This window comes from Gymnodraco acuticeps, unplaced genomic scaffold (assembly GCF_902827175.1).
Source record: "Gymnodraco acuticeps unplaced genomic scaffold, fGymAcu1.1, whole genome shotgun sequence".
NCBI lineage: Eukaryota > Metazoa > Chordata > Actinopteri > Perciformes > Bathydraconidae > Gymnodraco > Gymnodraco acuticeps.
Genome location: NW_022992206.1, coordinates 1,694,875 through 1,714,718, shown reverse-complemented (window position 1 = coordinate 1,714,718; position 19,844 = coordinate 1,694,875). Strand labels below are relative to the sequence as shown.

Below are 19,844 nucleotides of genomic sequence, written 5' to 3'. Positions count from 1 at the left end.
CCCTTTACCTTTGCGGCTGTCTGCAGCCACAGCTCGTCACAGTCACGCTGGAGGGGAACAGCGGAGGCAGATCTTTCTGCTGATCCCAGCACCTTTGGTTATTAAGGGAAGCACCAACACCTCCTCGATCGCTTCCCTCCTCCCTTTTTTGCCAATCGCCATCCCACGACAGCCGGAGGAAAGGAGTCGGGGAGGGGAAAGCGAGGACACACCCGCACATACTGTACCCGCTTTACACCGCGAGGATGACAACATGAGGTGGATATCATCGACTGCCCCAAATTGGATTTTTTTTTAACCCGCTCTGAAGACGGAAGGGCTGTTTGTCGCAGCTGGCTATTCACCTTCCTGGTACCGGAGTCCAGATGACTGCAGGTATGTATGTATGGATAAAGCAGATCTGATTGTATGTTCTAAAGTATTGGCGTTTTGTTGTTAATGCACTGATTTGCACTTCCATTGTAATCGTCATAGTATAGACAATAAACATGTATTTATGGATTTGTTTCATTAGGATTTTATTTGTAAAACTGCTGTGAGTGGAGATGATGCAGGCAAGATATGCAGGTTTTCTCTTGGAACCTATTTCCTTCTATGGATAAATTATGTATAGATCTTTTTTAATATTTCAGAGACAGGCACCATTTCAGGACTAAAATGCCCGAACAAAACAAAACAGTTAATATGAAGCATGCGTTTGTTTGGTACTGCAGTAAAGCTGATATGCATCTTGTACGTTTGTGTTTAGACTGCAGTGATTTTCTATGATATTCTAGACAGGATGCTGTCTGTATGAATTTGGTTACTGCCTGCTGCATTGCCATATTCATGGGTTGACTGCAAAAAGGTAGTCCCACTCATTACACTGGATTTTGTCCATTGCAGTAGTATCAGTGTCCTAATTTACAAGCGTCTGTATGTTTTATATGCTGGTTAGCCCCCGAGTTTACCTGCATTGAAGCAATTTATATGCAAGGCAGATATCTTATTTGCATATTAATTTGCCCGAGTCAGAAGCAGCAGTGTCAGCCTCAAGTTTCCACAAAGCTGATTCAATATTGCATTGATTGCTTCTCACGACAGTCTAACTTTAAATAACTCTTATCAGATTTACTGACATTGTTTCAGAGGGTGGATTCATTGTCATCTCTTATCAGTTGTTGAAAGCATGTTACTGACATCTCTGGAATAAATGCAGTACTAAGTGCTGAGTCATGTCTCTGGTTTACCTGACCTTGTTGTTTGTCTTTGCTCTGTCTGTCCTGCATGCAGTCGGATCCTAGGTGACATCCTGTGGCCGTCAGGTCTTTACGGTGTCGAGCCCCCTCCTTCTCCCGGCCCCTGCCTGCAGTTCTCCAGGCTGCAGGACCCAGACTCATTGAAAGGTGCAGGCCTCCCCCCCCTGCAGAATGACTGTTGCCACGGGCGACCCCTCTGACGAGGCGGCTGCTCACCCGGGGCTGGACTACGACCCGGAGGCCGACCATGAGTGCTGTGAGAGGGTGGTCATCAACATCTCAGGGCTTCGCTTTGAGACTCAACTCAAAACCCTCTCCCAGTTTCCAGAGACCCTGCTGGGGGACCCCAAAAAGAGGATGCGCTACTTTGACCCGCTGAGGAACGAGTACTTTTTCGACAGGAACAGAACCAGCTTTGACGCCATATTGTATTATTACCAATCAGGGGGCCGGCTAAGAAGGCCGGTCAACGTCACCCTTGATATTTTCTCAGAGGAGATCCGCTTCTATGAGCTTGGCGACGAGGCCATCGAGATATTCAGAGAAGACGAGGGTTTCGTCAAGGAGGAGGAGCGGCCTCTTCCTGAAAATGAATTTCAGAGACAGGTGTGGCTGCTGTTCGAGTACCCAGAGAGCTCAGGTCCTGCTAGGATTATTGCCATAATTTCTGTCATGGTCATCCTGATATCTATCGTCAGTTTCTGCTTGGAGACTCTCCCCATTCTGCGAAACGATGACGACGACAGGTCTCCAACGAAAATATATTACCCTGAGACCAACACCACAGTCATCAGCTATACATCCACCTACTTCACTGACCCCTTCTTCATCCTGGAGACTCTCTGCATTATATGGTTCTCCTTTGAGTTTCTAGTGCGCTTCTTTGCCTGCCCCAGCAAAGCAGGCTTTTTTGGTAATATGATGAACACAATTGATGTTGTTGCTATCATCCCTTACTTCATCACTCTTGGCACAGAGCTAGCAGAAAAGCCAGATGACGGTCAAGCGGGTCAACAAGCCATGTCTTTAGCCATTCTCAGGGTCATCCGCTTAGTACGAGTGTTCAGGATTTTCAAGCTGTCACGTCACTCCAAGGGGCTTCAGATTTTGGGTCAGACGCTGAAAGCCAGCATGAGAGAACTCGGCCTGCTCATTTTCTTCCTCTTCATAGGTGTCATCCTTTTCTCAAGCGCCGTCTACTTTGCCGAAGCAGATGAGCCCGAGTCACAGTTCGAAAGCATCCCAGATGCGTTTTGGTGGGCGGTGGTGTCCATGACAACAGTTGGCTACGGTGATATGGTCCCAACTACCATCGGTGGCAAGATCGTGGGCTCCCTCTGTGCCATTGCAGGTGTGCTGACCATTGCCTTGCCCGTGCCTGTCATCGTGTCCAACTTCAACTACTTCTATCACCGTGAGACTGAAGGCGAAGAGCAGGCGCAGTACTTGCAGGTCAACGTGGCCAAAACCGATTCAGCCGAAGAGCTGAAGAAGAGCCGCAGCGGCTCCACCATCAGTAAATCGGACTATATGGAGATTCAGGAGGCAGTGAACAACAGCCGGGAGGACATTCAGGAGGAGAACCTCAAGACGGCCAACTGCACGCTGGCAAACACAAACTATGTAAACATTACAAAAATGCTCACAGACGTGTAGTCGTCGGCTATCTTCCTCCCCGTCATGGCGGGAAATGTGGAGCCGGCAATTAGACAGGACTGGTGTACAGCCTCCCACCTCACGTGTGCTGGAAAAAACAAGGCAATATAATTCAGGATGCTGATGATGATAAACAGTGAAAAAAATATATAACTAAGACCATCCGCTCACTCTTCGCTCATCCTGTCTTCACCCCTCACAACTCGCCCTTAATAACTCCTGATAACTGTCAAACAGAGTGAAATTTAAAATGTTGCATATCTGCATGGAGTTGGCTTTGTTTTGTGTGTGTGGCTGTTTTGAAAAAAAATGACAATGCCTAAACTAAAATTGTTCCTGCTCACAACAGTAGCCAACAGTAGTGCACCAAAAGAAAAGAACAAGGGAGAAACACGGCAAGAAAAAAAACAAGTATTGCTTCCAAAAGAATAAAAAGCAACACAAGTCCTGCTTTAGTCCCCCATCCCTCATTTCCCAAGCCACGCTGCTCTGCCATGCGCTTTCTGAAGAGCCCTACTCGCGCTACATATGCTGCTTCTTGGAGCCAATGAAAAAACTGTCTTATGATTCACCATTTAGGAACAAGAGGATGTGTGAGCATAAAGCAAGCTCACCCCACTACTGGATGGCCTGTGGGTGACTTATGAGGAGGTTGGTGTTTAAGTACACCACGTTATTTCAAGGATGAATGACAGCCATCAGCACTTAGCTCATGGTTCGACACCTTTTTTTCCCAGCAGACATCAGTATCTGATGAATGGCTGAGAATGGCCTTGCCTTTTCACTGCTTTGGTCTTACATGTACTGTATGTATTGCAATGCAAGCTTCCCCCCCCCCTTCCATTCACCCAAAACTGGTCTTACTGCAGAGCTTTGAGGACAACTTGAATGTTTCTTCTTGTTTTGTTCATTTTTCACAGTTTCACACACAGAAACACGCACATACTTATTCAAATAAGGTAGGTTAACTGTGACTTAACTGATAGCCGGTAGGTAGGTGCTGTTACTAGTAAAACATAGTCAGTAGATAATTGCATGACATTTTTATCTGAAAGAGAATTACCACTTGTTTCTTGACTGCCACTTGCTTCATCACACCACTGTATATTTGTGTGTACACTGCCTTCTATAAAGAGTCACAATTTTAAAAGGACGCCTGCGGGTCAAGAACCTATAGCTGTACGTTAGAGGATTTCTTAAGGAATACCCATAAGGTCAAATCCTGCTCTTAATGTGGTGTCCTTGTCGATATTTACATTCCATGTAGAAGTCATCGCTTTAAACTATTGCCAGAAAAACCGCTGAGCTGTGATTTCAGGCGTGAACTCACACTCTAGTTTTGGACATGGATCCCAGTCGCAGATGTGATAGACTCGTAGTGCTGTCTTTTTCACAGTTTTGTCACAGGATCACGTTGTCATGATCGAAATAGCAACTTTTAGGATTCTTGTATAGAGTAATGCTTCCCCCCCGAACTGCCTTTTTATCTGGGTTTACGCTAATCTCCTAATGTTGCATGACCTCAAAAACATTCCTAGAAGCATGCATTTAAGATCATAGAAGAAACAAAACAAAAAATATAATAATTACAATAGATGTATTTATTTCATATATATATAGATATATGAGTAAAATATGTATACAGACAGGACACATACTATACAGGACACATATACTATTATCAGAGAATAAAAAAACTTTAAATAGCAATGTTTAAGAGAAAGCAAGAGCCTTTCCACAATGCGCAAATCATTGCCATGTTTTTAATAAAAAAAACAATTTTGAATGACAATAATGGTTGTTCTGAGCACAGTGTCAGTTTCAGATCCAAAGACACACTCTTACTAGCCATTTTAAAAGCATCATTTTCGCTTTCAGCAAACCAGACACAAAAAATGTTGCTTCACTTAATATAAAAAAGGCTTTCTGTATTAAAGACATCGCGTTGTTCAAAACTGTATCATCCCTAGGCAAGAGTCTTGTATCAGAAAGATTTACATTGGTGATCATTTGCTCAGAATTGAAATGGAGTCTGGCTGTCCTTTTTAGAAGTCTCTGGTGCCAGAAGCTCAATCTGTCTGTAAATGTTGGCATCGAATGTGGAGTTGCTTCTAGGATTGAGTCCAGCTGAGATTCATTCACTGTTCGCTCAACACTGCCAAGGTATCAGTTAAAGGCAGTAATGTCAATATGGGAAGGATAATTAGCAGCGTTGTGTAGCAGATATTGGCTAACCTGGGGGTACTCTGACTTCACTCCTGAGTCGCTTGCTTCATCTTCTCACAGATGTCTTAGGTAATTAGAAAGGTGATGGATTAGGAGAAGCTGTGTAGCAAGACATGTCTACATGCATTCTGTCATGCCAGGATGTACATCTTTATTCTTAGGGTTTCATTCTGCTCACTACAGTCTTTAACCTGCAGTAGCAAAAATGTTTTTACACCATCGCTGCCAATATGTGCTCAGGATGCCTCGTCCAACTGCCTGACATGAGGCTTCTGAAGCCCAGATCTGTGTCTGATTTCATGTCTCTTTAAAGAGACTTTCAGTAAATAAAATAGAATAGCATAAAAGGTGGATTGAAGTCTGTAACCGAAGGTAGGACCAGATTTTGTTTAGCAATATTCCCATATTCATTTGGTGGAGAGGTCTTTGTGGACATCATGTTTTAAAAAAACGTAATGGACCTTCACAGTCCCACCAAGATCCTGTTTATCAGTTGAGTATTTTTGGAGGTGTGTTGATGAACGGCTATGTAGGAGTTTTCTGTGAGTGGTGTGTGTGTGTGTGTGTGTGTGTGTGTGTGTGTGTGTGTGTGTGTGTGTGTGTGTGTGTGTGTGTGTGTGTGTGTGTGTGTGTGTGTGTGTGTGTGTGTGTGTGTGTGTGTGTGTGTGTGTGTGTGTAAGGAAGAGAGAACGACAAAGAGAACCACTGAATGTTAGTGTCTTTGCCTGGTTGTACAGCTGCATTTATGCAACAGACATTTACATCTGTATATGTGAAGAAAAAAAACACTCACATTCTGACCAAAAATATGTGTCTCTGCATGCAAATGCATTGTATCTCATTGTCGTCATTTCATTTGTTTTGAACATATGTATATGATAAATGTTACACATGCAACATTTATCTGTTATGTTTGAAATTGGGCACCTCACTGTACCTCAGCCAAATTCACTGTAGCCACACCCATACACTACACAATCTAACAACAACAGTTAGTTCTGCTTAAAGCACAAAGACATGTAGAATCATACACCTGCAGATTTAATCTGTAAATGTTTTTATTCAGTGGGAACAAAGTCAACTACAATGATGTATTGCTTTATGAGGAGCAATACACCCTAAAAAAAAGTCATCTCTCACCTGCTGAGGGTCTCACCAGCAAATCCGCTCCATGAGAAGGGTGCCCAACAGTGACTACACTGAGAAATCTATGCAGAAGATGATTATAAGCTGGTAATTGAGAAGGTTTAAGAACATCATGTTTTACTCCGGCACCAATTACATGTTGATCCTGAGAGCTGACAGTGCTTTTGAAACGAGCCCCTCAAGCAGAAGAGACACACTTTGCAATATTCTGCTGATGTACACACACTCACACGTTGGATGAATGTGAATGAGAGCTTTTGTTTGTTTTAAATGCGATGTCAGCTCTTTGAGACAAAAAAGATATTCATACATATGGGAAGCAGGACGATCAATATGCAATCTGTATGCATGTGTGTGTTTGAGGTTAAACGTTTTCTTTTCGTTTGACCCCCAGAGCCTGATAGTGTGGCATCCACTGACACAATATGTACAGTTCTCCACCCCCCCACATCATAGAGGCCTGAAAACATCCATCAACGTTGGTACAGTGGATAATGGATTTTCTTTCTATGAAATGAAATGTGAGAGAATAATGTAAATAATAACTAATGGATGAAGGAGCAAAAACCATGTACAATATACTGTATGTGAAGTCTGGATTTAAAATGTAGTATTATCTGCACTTTACAAGACAAAAAGGACAATCTAAGGACAAGAAAAACATGTGAAATAAAAAATGCATATAATCCTTCCAAATGATCATAACCCTGACGAAGTAATATCAATAATGAAGCCAATAATAATTCAACTGAAATGCTGTGGTGTCTTTTTTTTGCTTTTCAATGTGAAGAAGAATATGTAAAAGGTATTTTTCCCCAAGTTTCCAGCCTTTACATCACATTGTTGGCAGTGTATTTAATCCAAAAATGATTTAAGCTATTTTTAGCCGAAGAGCGTCTGCGCTGATGCAAAACGCCATGCATCGATCAAAGGCCTCTTTGTTGTTATTCTTAGGACATCCAGCGTCTTTGTAGCCAGGGGCTGTGTGGGAGACATTTTCAAACGCCTCCTGGTATCTTCAGCTTCATCCTCCCTTTAAGTGCACGGTATATGCTCCCTGCAGTTAAAAGAGAGCACGGGGTGTTCTATTAATAGCCTTTTTGTTGGAGAAAGAGGAGGATGGATGTGAGCAGAGGAGGAGACGGAGAGAAAGGTGAAGAGGAAGGAAAAACATCTTAAAAAATCCTTCATAGTGAACTCTTAAAGCAGCACAAACCTGGAGCCACAATAGGAAAAATGACATGTGTTTTTTGGGGCAAAATGTTTACTTCAGATTTTCTCCCACTGCAATTTGGCCATTATACACGCAGGTATAATGTATGTCTCTCAGGTGATGTTATACTCCTTTCTTCCGATGATAAATGTTTGCATCTGCTCTCCTGTCACATTGTACTATTTTGGAGGTAACTGCCATCTGGTGTTGTGCTGCTGTCTGCTATCTTTAGTCCGCTTGTGGTTAAACCACAGCTCTGCATTGCTAGCGGGAACTCTTGGGGCCTCGGTGCTTTAGCTACATCTCTGCTGTATTCATTAATCTTGCTTTGATCCAGCGTTGCACCACTCTGCAGCTCTGTGTGCTGAAACCAGGGCAGACAGGGAGAGGCAGGCGGGATGGAGAGCACAGGCCTGCTGCCAACCTGATCTCACCAGAATGCGTGACTCCACCACGACTCCTTAACACCACATTGCGTGGTGGAGTCACGCATTATGTTACATTTACCTGTCGGCACCACGCAAAAAAAAAAAAATGTAAAGTGAATGAGGCTCTTTTGTCGTGGTGCACACACGCATTTCTACGTCCCGCAGTGAGCTTTTATTCTATAAAACGTTTTTAAAATCTACTATATAGCTTGTAGTAACTCACGGGAGGCTTCTTTTATTTTATTTGTATTCATAATAATTTTTATTTTTCGTCAGAATGTAAAAATTACATTAGTTACGAATTTTTGTTCTCAAAAAACAGTGCATTGTGTGTAATACAACTGTGATTTTTATTAAATTAGTTACTTTTTTAAGGAAGGCCAGAGCTTCAGCTGTGTCAATAGATTGTTCCCTTTAGTTAACGTTATTTAAAAGATAATGATCATGTCCCCTTTATTGTATTACGAGCGTCCATTCCCATTGGATAATGGAGAATTTTACACCCGGAAGTAAGTATTCTCCTTACTGTCGATTGATTTTACAGTGATATCTGCACTACTCATCGACTAAAAAACACCAAATTATCCTTGTTAATTACACAACATTGATTGGTTTAAATTGTGTACAATGCTTTTGTATTTTTCCCCTTCGATTCGGAGAAACGAATATTTGTTCGGAGTTTTTGGATGGCAGAAGACACTACACTACCCAGAATCCTCAGCTATCGTTTGGGACTACACCATGTGCTTAGCTTGACAAACCCCGTGATCAGTCCCCAAGCTCTGTGATTGGATGTTGGAGTGGCAGTGCGCGAAGTTTACACGGAGCGTCAAAAAGCACCTTGAAATGGAATGAAACCCATCGACGGCACACTATTCAAAACAGGAATCGAACGTGTCCTATCCCCCCCCCCCCCCTTAGGTCGCAGGCTCCTCCAACAGTGCAACACAATAAAACAGATACACAGAAAAAATAGTGAAATAGTGCAATAAGAGTCTATATACAAGTGATTGGTATCTTTTTATTTTTTTATTTAACCAGATAAAAGCATTGAGATACAATCTCATTTTCAATGCTGACCTGGCCAAGAAGGCAGCAACGTTACACATAACACATAACACACATATAAAAGAGAACATAACTAAGAAAACAAAAGACAAAAAAGCAGTCACTACATTGTGAATATGATATATTAGATACATAATTTCTAAGTAGCAGCCAGATGAATGTTATGGATGTTGTTTCTAAGTTCAGGTGTTTAATAGTCTTCTGGCCTGTGGGATGAAGCTGTCCCTGAGTCTGATGGTTTTAGTCCGGATGCTGCGGTACCGCCTGCCAGACGGCAGCAGACAGAACAGTTTGTGGCTGGGGTGATGGGGGTCTTTTATCATCCTGAGGGCTTTCTTTAAGGTTAACGTGGTGTTTTTACTCCACTACATTTATTTTAGTTACTTTACAGATTTGGATTAATGATGTGAAATATAAACAACCCTTAAATCAGACTTTAGTTACACCTGAGTAAAATTCAGTGAAGGTGATTGTCAAGTGCCAACAATCAGGAGAGATATTTGATAGTTGGTGCTTGAGAAGACTAAACATTTATCTGCAGATCCGTATAAAGCATATGCATTACTCGTTATTCTCTAATCGTTCATTAAAGACTGTATATAATTGATATTTTGCACATCCCTTTCAAGATTTTCAAAGGTTTATTGACATATCATATACACAACTACGGTGTAGTTATGCAATGAATGCAAAACTTGGGTCACAGGTTCCTCAACAGTGCATTACAAGACATCTATCAATATGTGTATACCTCCACCATTAAACTGTCATATTCTGCACATTTATTATTCTATCTAACATCTTATAAGAGTATAATAAATATGTATAATATCGGTTAAAATAAGTGCTTCAACATAGTTAACATTGCAGGAAAGTTGATTGTCAATTTCCAAAACAAACCATGCAATATATATTAGACGTTAAGTACTTTGTCAGGCTTAATAAGTATCTGTAGATAGATACCCCCAAAGCTTTTTTCTTATTTAAAAGAAGACCTTAGCCTAAAGTATTCTTTAATGTTTAAATAAAGCCTTATTAGTTTGTTTGTTTTGCACATCCTCCTATCAGGCACTAAACTGTTTTTATTGTAGATATTATTTACAGTATCTTCTTGATATTTTCTATTCTATATTTATATCATTGACCTTCTACTTTCCCACTATTTTGTATGTACTCTTAATATTTAAATGTTTTCATCAAATATAACACATTCAAAAGTGCTTTACAAAAATGAAAGACATTAAGAAAAAGGCATTTTAAACAGTCATTAAAAAGCAACATAATCTACCTGCATTGCAATTACTCCAAACGTGTAATAACGTGCTTTAACCAGTAGGAGGTGCGGGTTAAAAAACTGTCAAGTTTAAAGTGTTAACAAAATAAAATATACTGCTGTTTCTGGTTTAGTTTACGACGGATATATTTTGTTATTGTTTTGATATTTGTAACACAAAAGCGATGGAAAAACCCCACAGCAACACAGAAAATATGGTCTTAACATGACCCAGCGGTCTAGTAGTTAATAAAAAACAATAATATCAAAACAGATTATTACTACTAACTTTATTGTGAAATTAAAACAGAACTTGGTGTTTTTTAGTCGATGAGTAGTGCAGATATCACTGTAAAATCACTCGACAGTAAGGAGAATACTTACTTCCGGGTGTAAAATTATCCGTTATCCAATGGGAATGGACGCTCGTAATACAATACAGGGGACATGATCATTATCTTTTAAATAACGTTAACTAAAGGGAACAATCTATTTGACACAGCTGAAGCTCTGGCCTTCCTTAAAAACTAACTAATTTAATAAAAATCACAGTCGTATTACACACAATGCACTGTTTTTTTAGAACAACAATTCGTAACTAATGTAATTTTTTACATTCTGACGAAAAATAAAGATGATTATGAATACAAATAAAATAAAAGAAGCCTCCTGTGAGTTACTACAAGATATAAAGTAGATTTTTATAACGTTTTATAGAATAAAAGCTCACTGCGGGACTTTGTAGAAATGCGTGTGTGCACCACGACAAAAGAGCCTCATTCACTTTACATTGGGTTTTTTTGCGTGGTGCCGACACGTAAATGTAGCAGAATGCGTGACTCCACCACGCAATGCGGTGTTAAGGAGTCGTGGTGGAGTCACGCATTCTGGTGAGATCAGGTTGCCTGCTGCAGGTGGCCAACACTGCCTGTTGTTGTTGTGGTTGTTGTTGTTGTGGTTGTTGTTGTTAGGGTATGTGTGTGTGGGTATTAGTCAGCGAGGGTAGCATGCCCACAGGAGCACGGTTGAGCAGTCAGGCTGACTTGCCCTGTAAATACCAGCTTGTAATTAGGAGAGCGCTGTGGGATTTGTGCTAATCCAACAGGGCTGCCCTGGCACCGGACCACACCCCGTTATTAGGAGTCGTTCAGCTTTTCACACTCATTAACTCCTGCCCTGATATCAGCCACCAGTCCTCACTTAGAAGCCTTGCTTCCTAAATATACTTTCATCATCAAGATAAACATACTGTAGCCGGGACTGGTTATAGTTGTTCAGTGAAGATTCAATTGTTGGAGATGTTCAGTTTTATTTGGGACCTTGTTTGTGCAGTGATGAGGGGAAAAAAAAGAAAAATGCATTACCGCCCCCTAGGGGTGCTGCTGCAGAAATGACACAATGTGCATCAGTTTCTCCCTGATTAAGACTAAAGAAAAGTCATTTTTGTCATGAGGATATAAGTCAGTGGTGGAAGAAATATACTGATTCTTTACTTAAAAACACAATAACCCCAAATACATTATATTTAAAAACGATCTACTAGATAGCACAAGTAAAAGTAGGCTTCTCATTAATGACCCCTAAGTATTGTATACTACCTTATTATAAATAAATAACATTTTCTAAGTACTGTAGCATATTACTAATTCAAACTGTTATTTGAAAAAACAGACATGGGTATTGGGAAATGTATATCTGAAGTGTAAATACAGGCCCAGATGGTATTTTTGTGTGTGGCTACAATAATTGTTTTTCGCAATTTCTGCCCAAATTCTTAGAAATGCCTCACATTAAAACGTAATCATACGGTGTTATGCTGAATCTGGAAATTCACAATAACTGCAGATGTCAAATAACTACAAAATGGTACTCTGAAATGTAGTACAGTTGAAGTATAAATCTATAGGTATTCAGCAGCAAGCTCAAAATACTTGTAAGTACCTCAATATTTATATTATTTAAGTATAGTACTTTGATGTATATCCCTTCCACCACCACCTGAAACAAAATCAATCAGGATATATTCTGCACATTACTCATTGGTCTAATCTGTAGTTAAGTCTCTTCTCATGATGAGATAAGTAACCCTATCGTTGGGTTTCCAGACATAATGGCACATGTCCACACTCCCTCCAGAGTCATATAGAGGATCAATACACTTATAGATTGTGATGGCCGCATTGAGTGGGATCGAGAACAAATACACACTCTCACACATAAACACACTAGCACACACACACACACACACACACACACACACACACACACACACACACACACACACACACACACACACACACACACACACACACACACACACACACACACACACACACACACACACACACACACACACACACACACACTATAAAAATGATTTTGGAGGGTAGTATATATTATCCAAGCAAATCATTTAAATTGTACTCAAGGTATATAAGTGAGCATTGTTAGTATATTTGAATGGGTAAATTCTACCTACACTACCTAATTTCTGACAGTACCAACTGAAACACAAACAATCTGGGTAAAATCTACTTGAAGACATTAGGCCCACACTGCCCCTTTGCGCATGCGTCTGCGGTGATTCTTGGCTGCAGGCCAGAGGAACGGTTCTCTTTCGCGCCTCCCTCCTCCTGGTGTGTGGAAATGTTGGAAGGTAAGATATTACTGTCTATCATGTCCTACATATAAATGTTCATGTTCACGTTTTTTGAGGTTCATCACAAGACTTGTTGTCTGCTTGCTTCACTGTTAGACAAGGAATGTAAGTTTGTTCTCATCTATTACTCACTGGAAGTCGGTCACTGATGCTAGATAGCTGTAGCTAACATAGGAGCTAAGAGTAAAGCACTATGATGTTTAGCTCCATATTGTTAATAATTGTTATTACAGCAATAATGTGCATGTTGACGACATGCCGTCTGAAATGAGTTAAGCGTCACGGCGACAGTTGTATATTAATGTAAGTTAACCAGCCAAGTTGTGTTTCACGTTAGCATCGTGCATGCTTAGCAGAGAAGGCTATTGTTTGCTAGCTAAGTACTAACAAGAACAGCGCGCGGAAGGCGGCATTCGTTTAAATCAACCTTTGAAGTTGGTCGTCCTCTATATAAGGTGTGTTTGTCCAATGTTATTTTCCACACAGTATCCAATGGTGATGCACACTGTAAAAACCAGTAGCCGTTTATTAAATAACATGTCAGTTCAAGTAATATGACGAACTCTGACCCGGTTGAGTAGTATTGAGTACAGTAACGGTTTGCGGGGGACACATTCAAATGATGCACAAGGCTAACTAAGTTGAAGCTAGCTTGTAGCATCTCTCTTAGTAGTGATGGGAATTCCGGCTCTTCTTGGTGAGCCGGATCATTTGGCTCGGCTCACCAAGAAGAGCCGGCTCTTTCGGCTCCCAAACGGCTCTTCAGTTTACCACATATTATACCTTTTAATTAAATCAAATGTAGCCCTGTTTTGACTAATGATTTATATGTGTACACATATCACTTAAATTATTCAATACATCCTTTGTACTGAAGTATTCAAAAGTAAAAATTACACGTTTAATATAAATGATTTGCTGTGGCCAATTGTTTTCATTGCATTTACAGTACAGACCCGTGTAACTCTCTGATACCACCCAATGAATGCATTGACTTGCTTGTAGAACCACGCTACACAAAACAGATAGCAACACCTATAAAAACTATTTAAAAAAAAGGGGCTACTGTATCGACCTATATAAAGTATATAAATATAGGGTTTTTTTCAAAATACCAAAAAGATCCTGCATTTTAGCCATGCCTCATTTCTCTCTATTTGCTGTTTTTGCAGGGGGCTGATTCTGTGAGCTGCAGCTGACCAAGCCCCCCTGCAGGAGAGGGGAGCCTGCTTTGAGATCAGCTGCTGGGCTGTCAGAAGACTGGGAGAAAAAGAGATCTCCGTCCTCCGTGTTTTATTCTTATAGAAGTAAGAAGAGAAGTAATGGGGCAGAAACCCTCCTTTTTACGCAGCGGTCCAGACATAGACATCAAACGGCGACACATATTCAGTTGCCAGTTACTTTGGCATTAGGGCAGGGATATCTAGATACTTTCCAAGGTTTGACATAATGAATTGTGCTACTTTTAAAGCAAGCAACGATGTTTTCAAATCTGTAATCAAAAAGCTCCTCAAAAACACTATCGAAGCAGTTCCTGCCGTTACTACGTTAGTTCAAACGGTAACAACGGACTACTTTTCTTAGCGGATGCATGTCAATTTAAATCAATACGTAAAACTATTTTTTAAATCAATAAAATCATTTTCTAAATCCATAAAAGCATTTCCATTAGGAGTCATGTCGTTACTTTGTTGAGAATGTGGCCGTGTAATAAGCGGGATAATGTGCACATTGCATAATGTGCCTTCATGCCGATCTAGATCCCTCCGCAAAAATGGCTCGTTCGCGGGCGAGAGCCGGCTCCCGTCGTTCACTTAAAAGAGCCGGCTCTTTGAGCCGGCTCGTTCGCGACCAACACATCACTATCTCTTAGTCTATCTAACGTCGGCCGTCAGTTTCCTCGTGTGTCTGTGTCAGAGATGGGGACTCGAGTCTGTGACTCGGACTCGAGTCGCACTTAAGTCGCACACACAGAGACTTCAGACTTGACTTGGACTCCTGCTCAAAAGACTTCGGACTCGACTTGGACTCGTGTTTTGGGACTCGTGAACAATCATTGTGTTTTCTATTTTTGGCGTATTAAAGGTGGGGTAGGTAAGTTTGAGAAACCGGCTCGAGATCGCTAGAATTTGAAAATACACAACCGGAGAAAATCTGCCACTTCCTCACAGAGCCCCTCCTTCAACACACACGAACGCGCACATGACCAATGAGGGCACGAGATAAGTTTGTGCCCCGATGGGAGGCTGACAGGCAGGTAGGCCATCCAGTTATTTTAGCCGGGCCGGCTATCGGGATGTTAAGAGCATTCCATGGAATATAACAAAAACTGTATCTCGAGCCGGTTTCTCAGACTTACCTACCCCACCTTTAACATTAACATTAACATCATGGTAACACCATGGCGACCGGCGGCACACCTGCAGCTGTACCGCTTTCAGGTTCAACTATAAAAACTTCAAACAAAACGCCGGCGGCACCAACAAAAGTCTGCAATATTAAAATCAAGGATGCTGGTGCAACAACGTCAAATGTCATCAGGCACTTGAAAACTCACCCGGAGAGGTCAGTCACATTAACGCATATGGACGGTTAGCAAACATGTTTAGCTCAGCATCAGCTATAATGTTAACTTAGCTTGCTACTAGCTTTGTAACTGAATATTTGAAAAGATGAGTGAATGTTTGCTTGTCACACTTGTTTGCGTTGAGTGGCGTTGACATCCAACTCTTGACATGACATAAAAAAGGTCGGTAACGTTAATCATTACGTTCCGCTGCCACCATCTACTGGCTAACGTTAAACGTAGAGAAATACATAGTTACATACATAAATACATCTGTCGGTTTATAGGCAGGTTACAGGTTTATTGTTGACCACGTAACGTTAATGTTACAGGTTTATCAGGTTACCATTACACTGGGTTTGAGTGAGAGGATAGAGGAATATGTGTATTTATAGTAGACTTAAAAGATGTCATTAGAGACCCAGTGTAATTAAACAATACGGTTGCAGAGGTCAAATTTTAACATTTTTGTCCACTGGCCAAATGGCTAGCCTAGTGAATGTTGACATTTTACCAGCCACTCAATAGATTGCCATTGTTATTTGTGGCTGGTGCGTGCAACATACAGTACCAGCCACTTGCATGATTTACCAGCATTTGGCTGGTAAATGGTGTTAATGGTAGATATCTCTTTTGGAACAGGTCATGTTTTAATATCACCAGTTCAGTATATTTCAGATAATATTGCAGCAATAGTTTTTTAGTTGCAAATGGCACAGAACAAATGTTTACTTTTAAGTACTTTTAATACAGTTTCCCTGCGGGGGATTAATAAAGTATTTGTGATACTGATTTCTGATTCTGAAGTGTTTTGCTTATAAGTTGTTTGCATTTAGCTAAAGTGTGATGTTTGTCCTCATATTGCAATGGCCTGTTTAAAGTGATCATATAACAAACAACTAATCAGTACTGATACTGTATGCTAATAGATATAGGAGTGATAATAATACAGTAAATGCTTTGAATGTCTTAGATATAGCTGTGCAGTATTCTTAACAGACTGGATAGCAGCAGACAATAGAAGGCTTATTACAACCAGAAGAGACATGAGACTTTTATTTTTTAGAGACTTGAGACTTGACTTGGACTCGTGACCAAAGACTTGAGACTTGACTTGGACTTGCAAAAAAAGACTTGTGAACATCTCTGGTCTGTGTTCATATGAGCGTGCATGAAACGATAAATACTGAGACAACTATCTTGCGACTATCTCTTATTGAAAAATAACCATCGTATATTCTGCCAAGCCACAGTAATAATGATTTATGATTAATTTGTCTTTTTTGAGGTATAGCGGCAGCAATAGCCTATAGACTTATGTTTACATTAAGCTTACTGTATATTATCGTGAGGACTGGATAGATTACCACGGAGCAGAGCCAAAGCTCATTGTTATATATTTTAGGATTTTTCTACATAAAAATGTTTAATTGTGTTATTTTGTTGGTAATGTTCAGTGTAAGAAATGTGAATATAAGTGTAACATCCTCAGAGACGGCACCTAAGTCCTATACATTTTAAATCCTGCAGACAATTCGTAGTGGAGTGGAGGTGGTGACCCTCAGCCCACGTGTCAGTGTCTTCAAGGAGAGATGGCCTGGTTTATTCAATGAGGCTCAGGTGAGAACATTACGTTTATTCTTTTCCCATTTCAACTCACTGTTCTCAGAGTTGTGAGTAATGAGTGTTGTCCCCTATGCTCTTTATTAGATCAAGGAGGAGTTCCGACACATAACAAATCTTTCACTGGAAGAGACTTTGATGCTGAAACTGGATGGGTACACTAACACCACTCGCTCCAGCTGATGCGTGCCAAAGGAGGAGATGCTGGCTCCAGGATGCGCCCTCTTCTGAGCACAATTGATGAGGTACATTTATTTAAATGTTTCATTCAAGAATATGAAAATGCAGAAATAAGTCTTGTCACTAAAATGCATTTCCTCACAGGCCCAGAGTATTGGAAAAAAGAGATGCAGTGGCCAGGTGCCTGATTGAAGACCTTGGGGAACGCCAAGAAGACCTTTTTCAAGACAGCCAGGTATGTCATTAAAGACTGATCACTTCAAGATTTTAACGGAGTTATTTCGGAGGTTGCTCTGATACCATTGTTTAATTTCTGTGATTAACCACTCTTACACCTAACAAATAAATATGCAATTTATTGCTGTAAATCTGTAAACATCTTATTGTTTTTATAAATGGTTTAGCATTCACAGGAAAATGATTTAGGGATAATGTACTGATATGCTTAGCTACTTAACATATAAAACCTTCTTTTGGTGTTAAAGTGAAATAAGATAAATAAAATCATGCACTGAAAAGTTATGTTCATGGGAAAGAATCATCAATCAATCAATTTAATGTCATTGATTAGATCGATGGGCAATTTGACTGGGCCTGACATTTTTTATATAAGTTAGAAATCTTGTTTTATTTTTAATCGCTGCCACACATTTTTACAAATCATTAAAAAAAAAAAAGTCAATCCCTGGTTTTATTGATTAGGCTTAATGCTAGACCACAAAGCCTATATTGTATAATAGCTTCTTGTTAATATGCCTAATTTAAAGTGAATATGCTTTTCTTTCTTTCTTTTCAACATGGAGGACGAGCATGACAACGTCGTGGACCAAACTATGAAGGTGCTTGTGATCCATGATGCCATGGACGGGACCAGCAGATGTGTCTATTGTCATAGAGGGAGACAGAGTTTTGTGCGGAAACCAAACAAAGGCATTCGCATTGTTGATGGGATTCATCTCTTCACCCTCAACCTGGAATACCCCAACAAGCACAAATACACATTTGAGGTATTCTAAAAACAGTTTTTGGAGCTTGATGGAGCCAAGCTGCTCAAAAAGGTCCAGATCCGCAAATAAACAATTTGTTCTCAAGTGGATGTTGACTTGTTTTAGTGCCAAGTGACACAAACACAAAATAATGTGATGTGGACTGTAATGGATGTGGAGAAACCTTGTTCTGTTAAAAGTGGACTGTTTACTGGCACTCAAAGGTTTTAATAGTTGAGTAAATTGCACTTGGAAGATTATGTTAAAAATGTTTACAATTTCCATGCACTTTACTGTTAAAACAATGTGATTGTATGACTATTTTGAAGATTCTGCTCAGTGTTAACAATTGAAATGCACTTAACTGTTTAAATAATCTCAATGTATGGCCATATTGCACAATACATTTGGTCAATAAAAAAAACATGATCAATAAAATCTTGTGTGGCAATATATTGTTTACTGGTAACCTTACTAATAAAGTAATATTAATGTGTAATATGGATAAATTATTAAGTAAATGGCTGCCTACGATTAGGAGTACATATTACTCATTTATAAGTAATACGTTTTAAGTAATTGAGTTAGATTTTACTTAATTTCTTAAAGTAAATCTTATATATTAAATATTAGTAACCTTTACCCAGCTGCCTATGATTGAGAGTAAATATTACTCATTTATATATAATATGTTTTAAGTAATTGAGTTAGATTTTACTTAATTTCTTAAAGTAAATCTTATATATTAAATATTAGTAACCTTTACCCAAAAACATTGGGTAAAATCTACTCAAAAGAAGTGTGTGCAAATTGTTACCCCCATTTTATTGAGTAGATCTTATAGGTTGGTTTTTACAGTACACACACACACACACACACACACACCCCTCCCCCTCTCTGGGGGTGAAATATGGGCTGGGTTAAGGTCAGTGAGCCGTGCAGCGCATCTCACAGGGGATGGTGAACCTGTTACAGCACACACTGGACAGATGTTCTTGAGCTCATAAGCGCAAACACCAAACCAGGAGACATGAAGTCATATGAAAGCCCAGCTGGTATGGAAACGGGAGAAAAATCCTCTTTTGCATAATGACTAAGTGGGCAGAGTAAACAAAGTGGGCAGAGGTCACAGGGGACCTAGTGATGGTCAGGCTGTTGGACTGGATAAGCGTCACTACCAGGTGTCAGTGTGGTGTTTGCACTGTATACAACGTCCCTCTGACCTGAGGTGAGGAGGGCTGGATAAACACTGACACCATCCTGGTAGAAGTGAGTTTAATCTGAGTAACGGAAGCACGTTTGCCAGTCGGTGTCACATGAGGCAACACTATATGGAGTAAAAATAAAGTGAGATTATGTTTAGGAGCCCTGAGCTGTTTGTGCTGAAAGGTTAGAGGGTTAGTTCAGGTAACTGTGAGGTTATCTGTTCACCTTCCAATCAGCAGGTTGTAGGTCCGATTCCAGCCCTTGGGCAAGACACGCCCCAAATTCTTTCCGATGGCCAACGGTATGTGAATGTTGACTTCCTTAAGCAGATGGCAACTCTTACCTCTGTATGACTGTTTGTGAAGGGGTGAATGCT

At 40.3% G+C, this 19,844-nt stretch overlaps 1 protein-coding gene and 1 long non-coding RNA gene across 2 annotated transcripts; both read left to right on the top strand.

Annotated features, from left to right (window-relative positions):
- Window positions 1–111: 111 nt before the first annotated feature.
- Window positions 112–6,957, top strand: LOC117539492 (potassium voltage-gated channel subfamily A member 2). Its single transcript, XM_034205690.1, has 2 exons — window positions 112–375; window positions 1,273–6,957. The coding sequence occupies exon 2, from the start codon at window positions 1,410–1,412 to the stop codon at window positions 2,892–2,894; it is 1,485 nt and encodes a 494-aa protein (XP_034061581.1). The 5' UTR covers window positions 112–375; window positions 1,273–1,409; the 3' UTR covers window positions 2,895–6,957.
- Window positions 6,958–12,684: 5,727 nt separating this feature from the next.
- On the top strand, window positions 12,685–18,700 carry LOC117539589. The gene is made up of 5 exons (XR_004568038.1): window positions 12,685–12,904; window positions 17,004–17,093; window positions 17,184–17,341; window positions 17,421–17,511; window positions 18,080–18,700. It is a non-coding gene; the product is annotated as an uncharacterized LOC117539589 (long non-coding RNA).
- The last annotated feature ends 1,144 nt before the right edge of the window (window positions 18,701–19,844 follow it).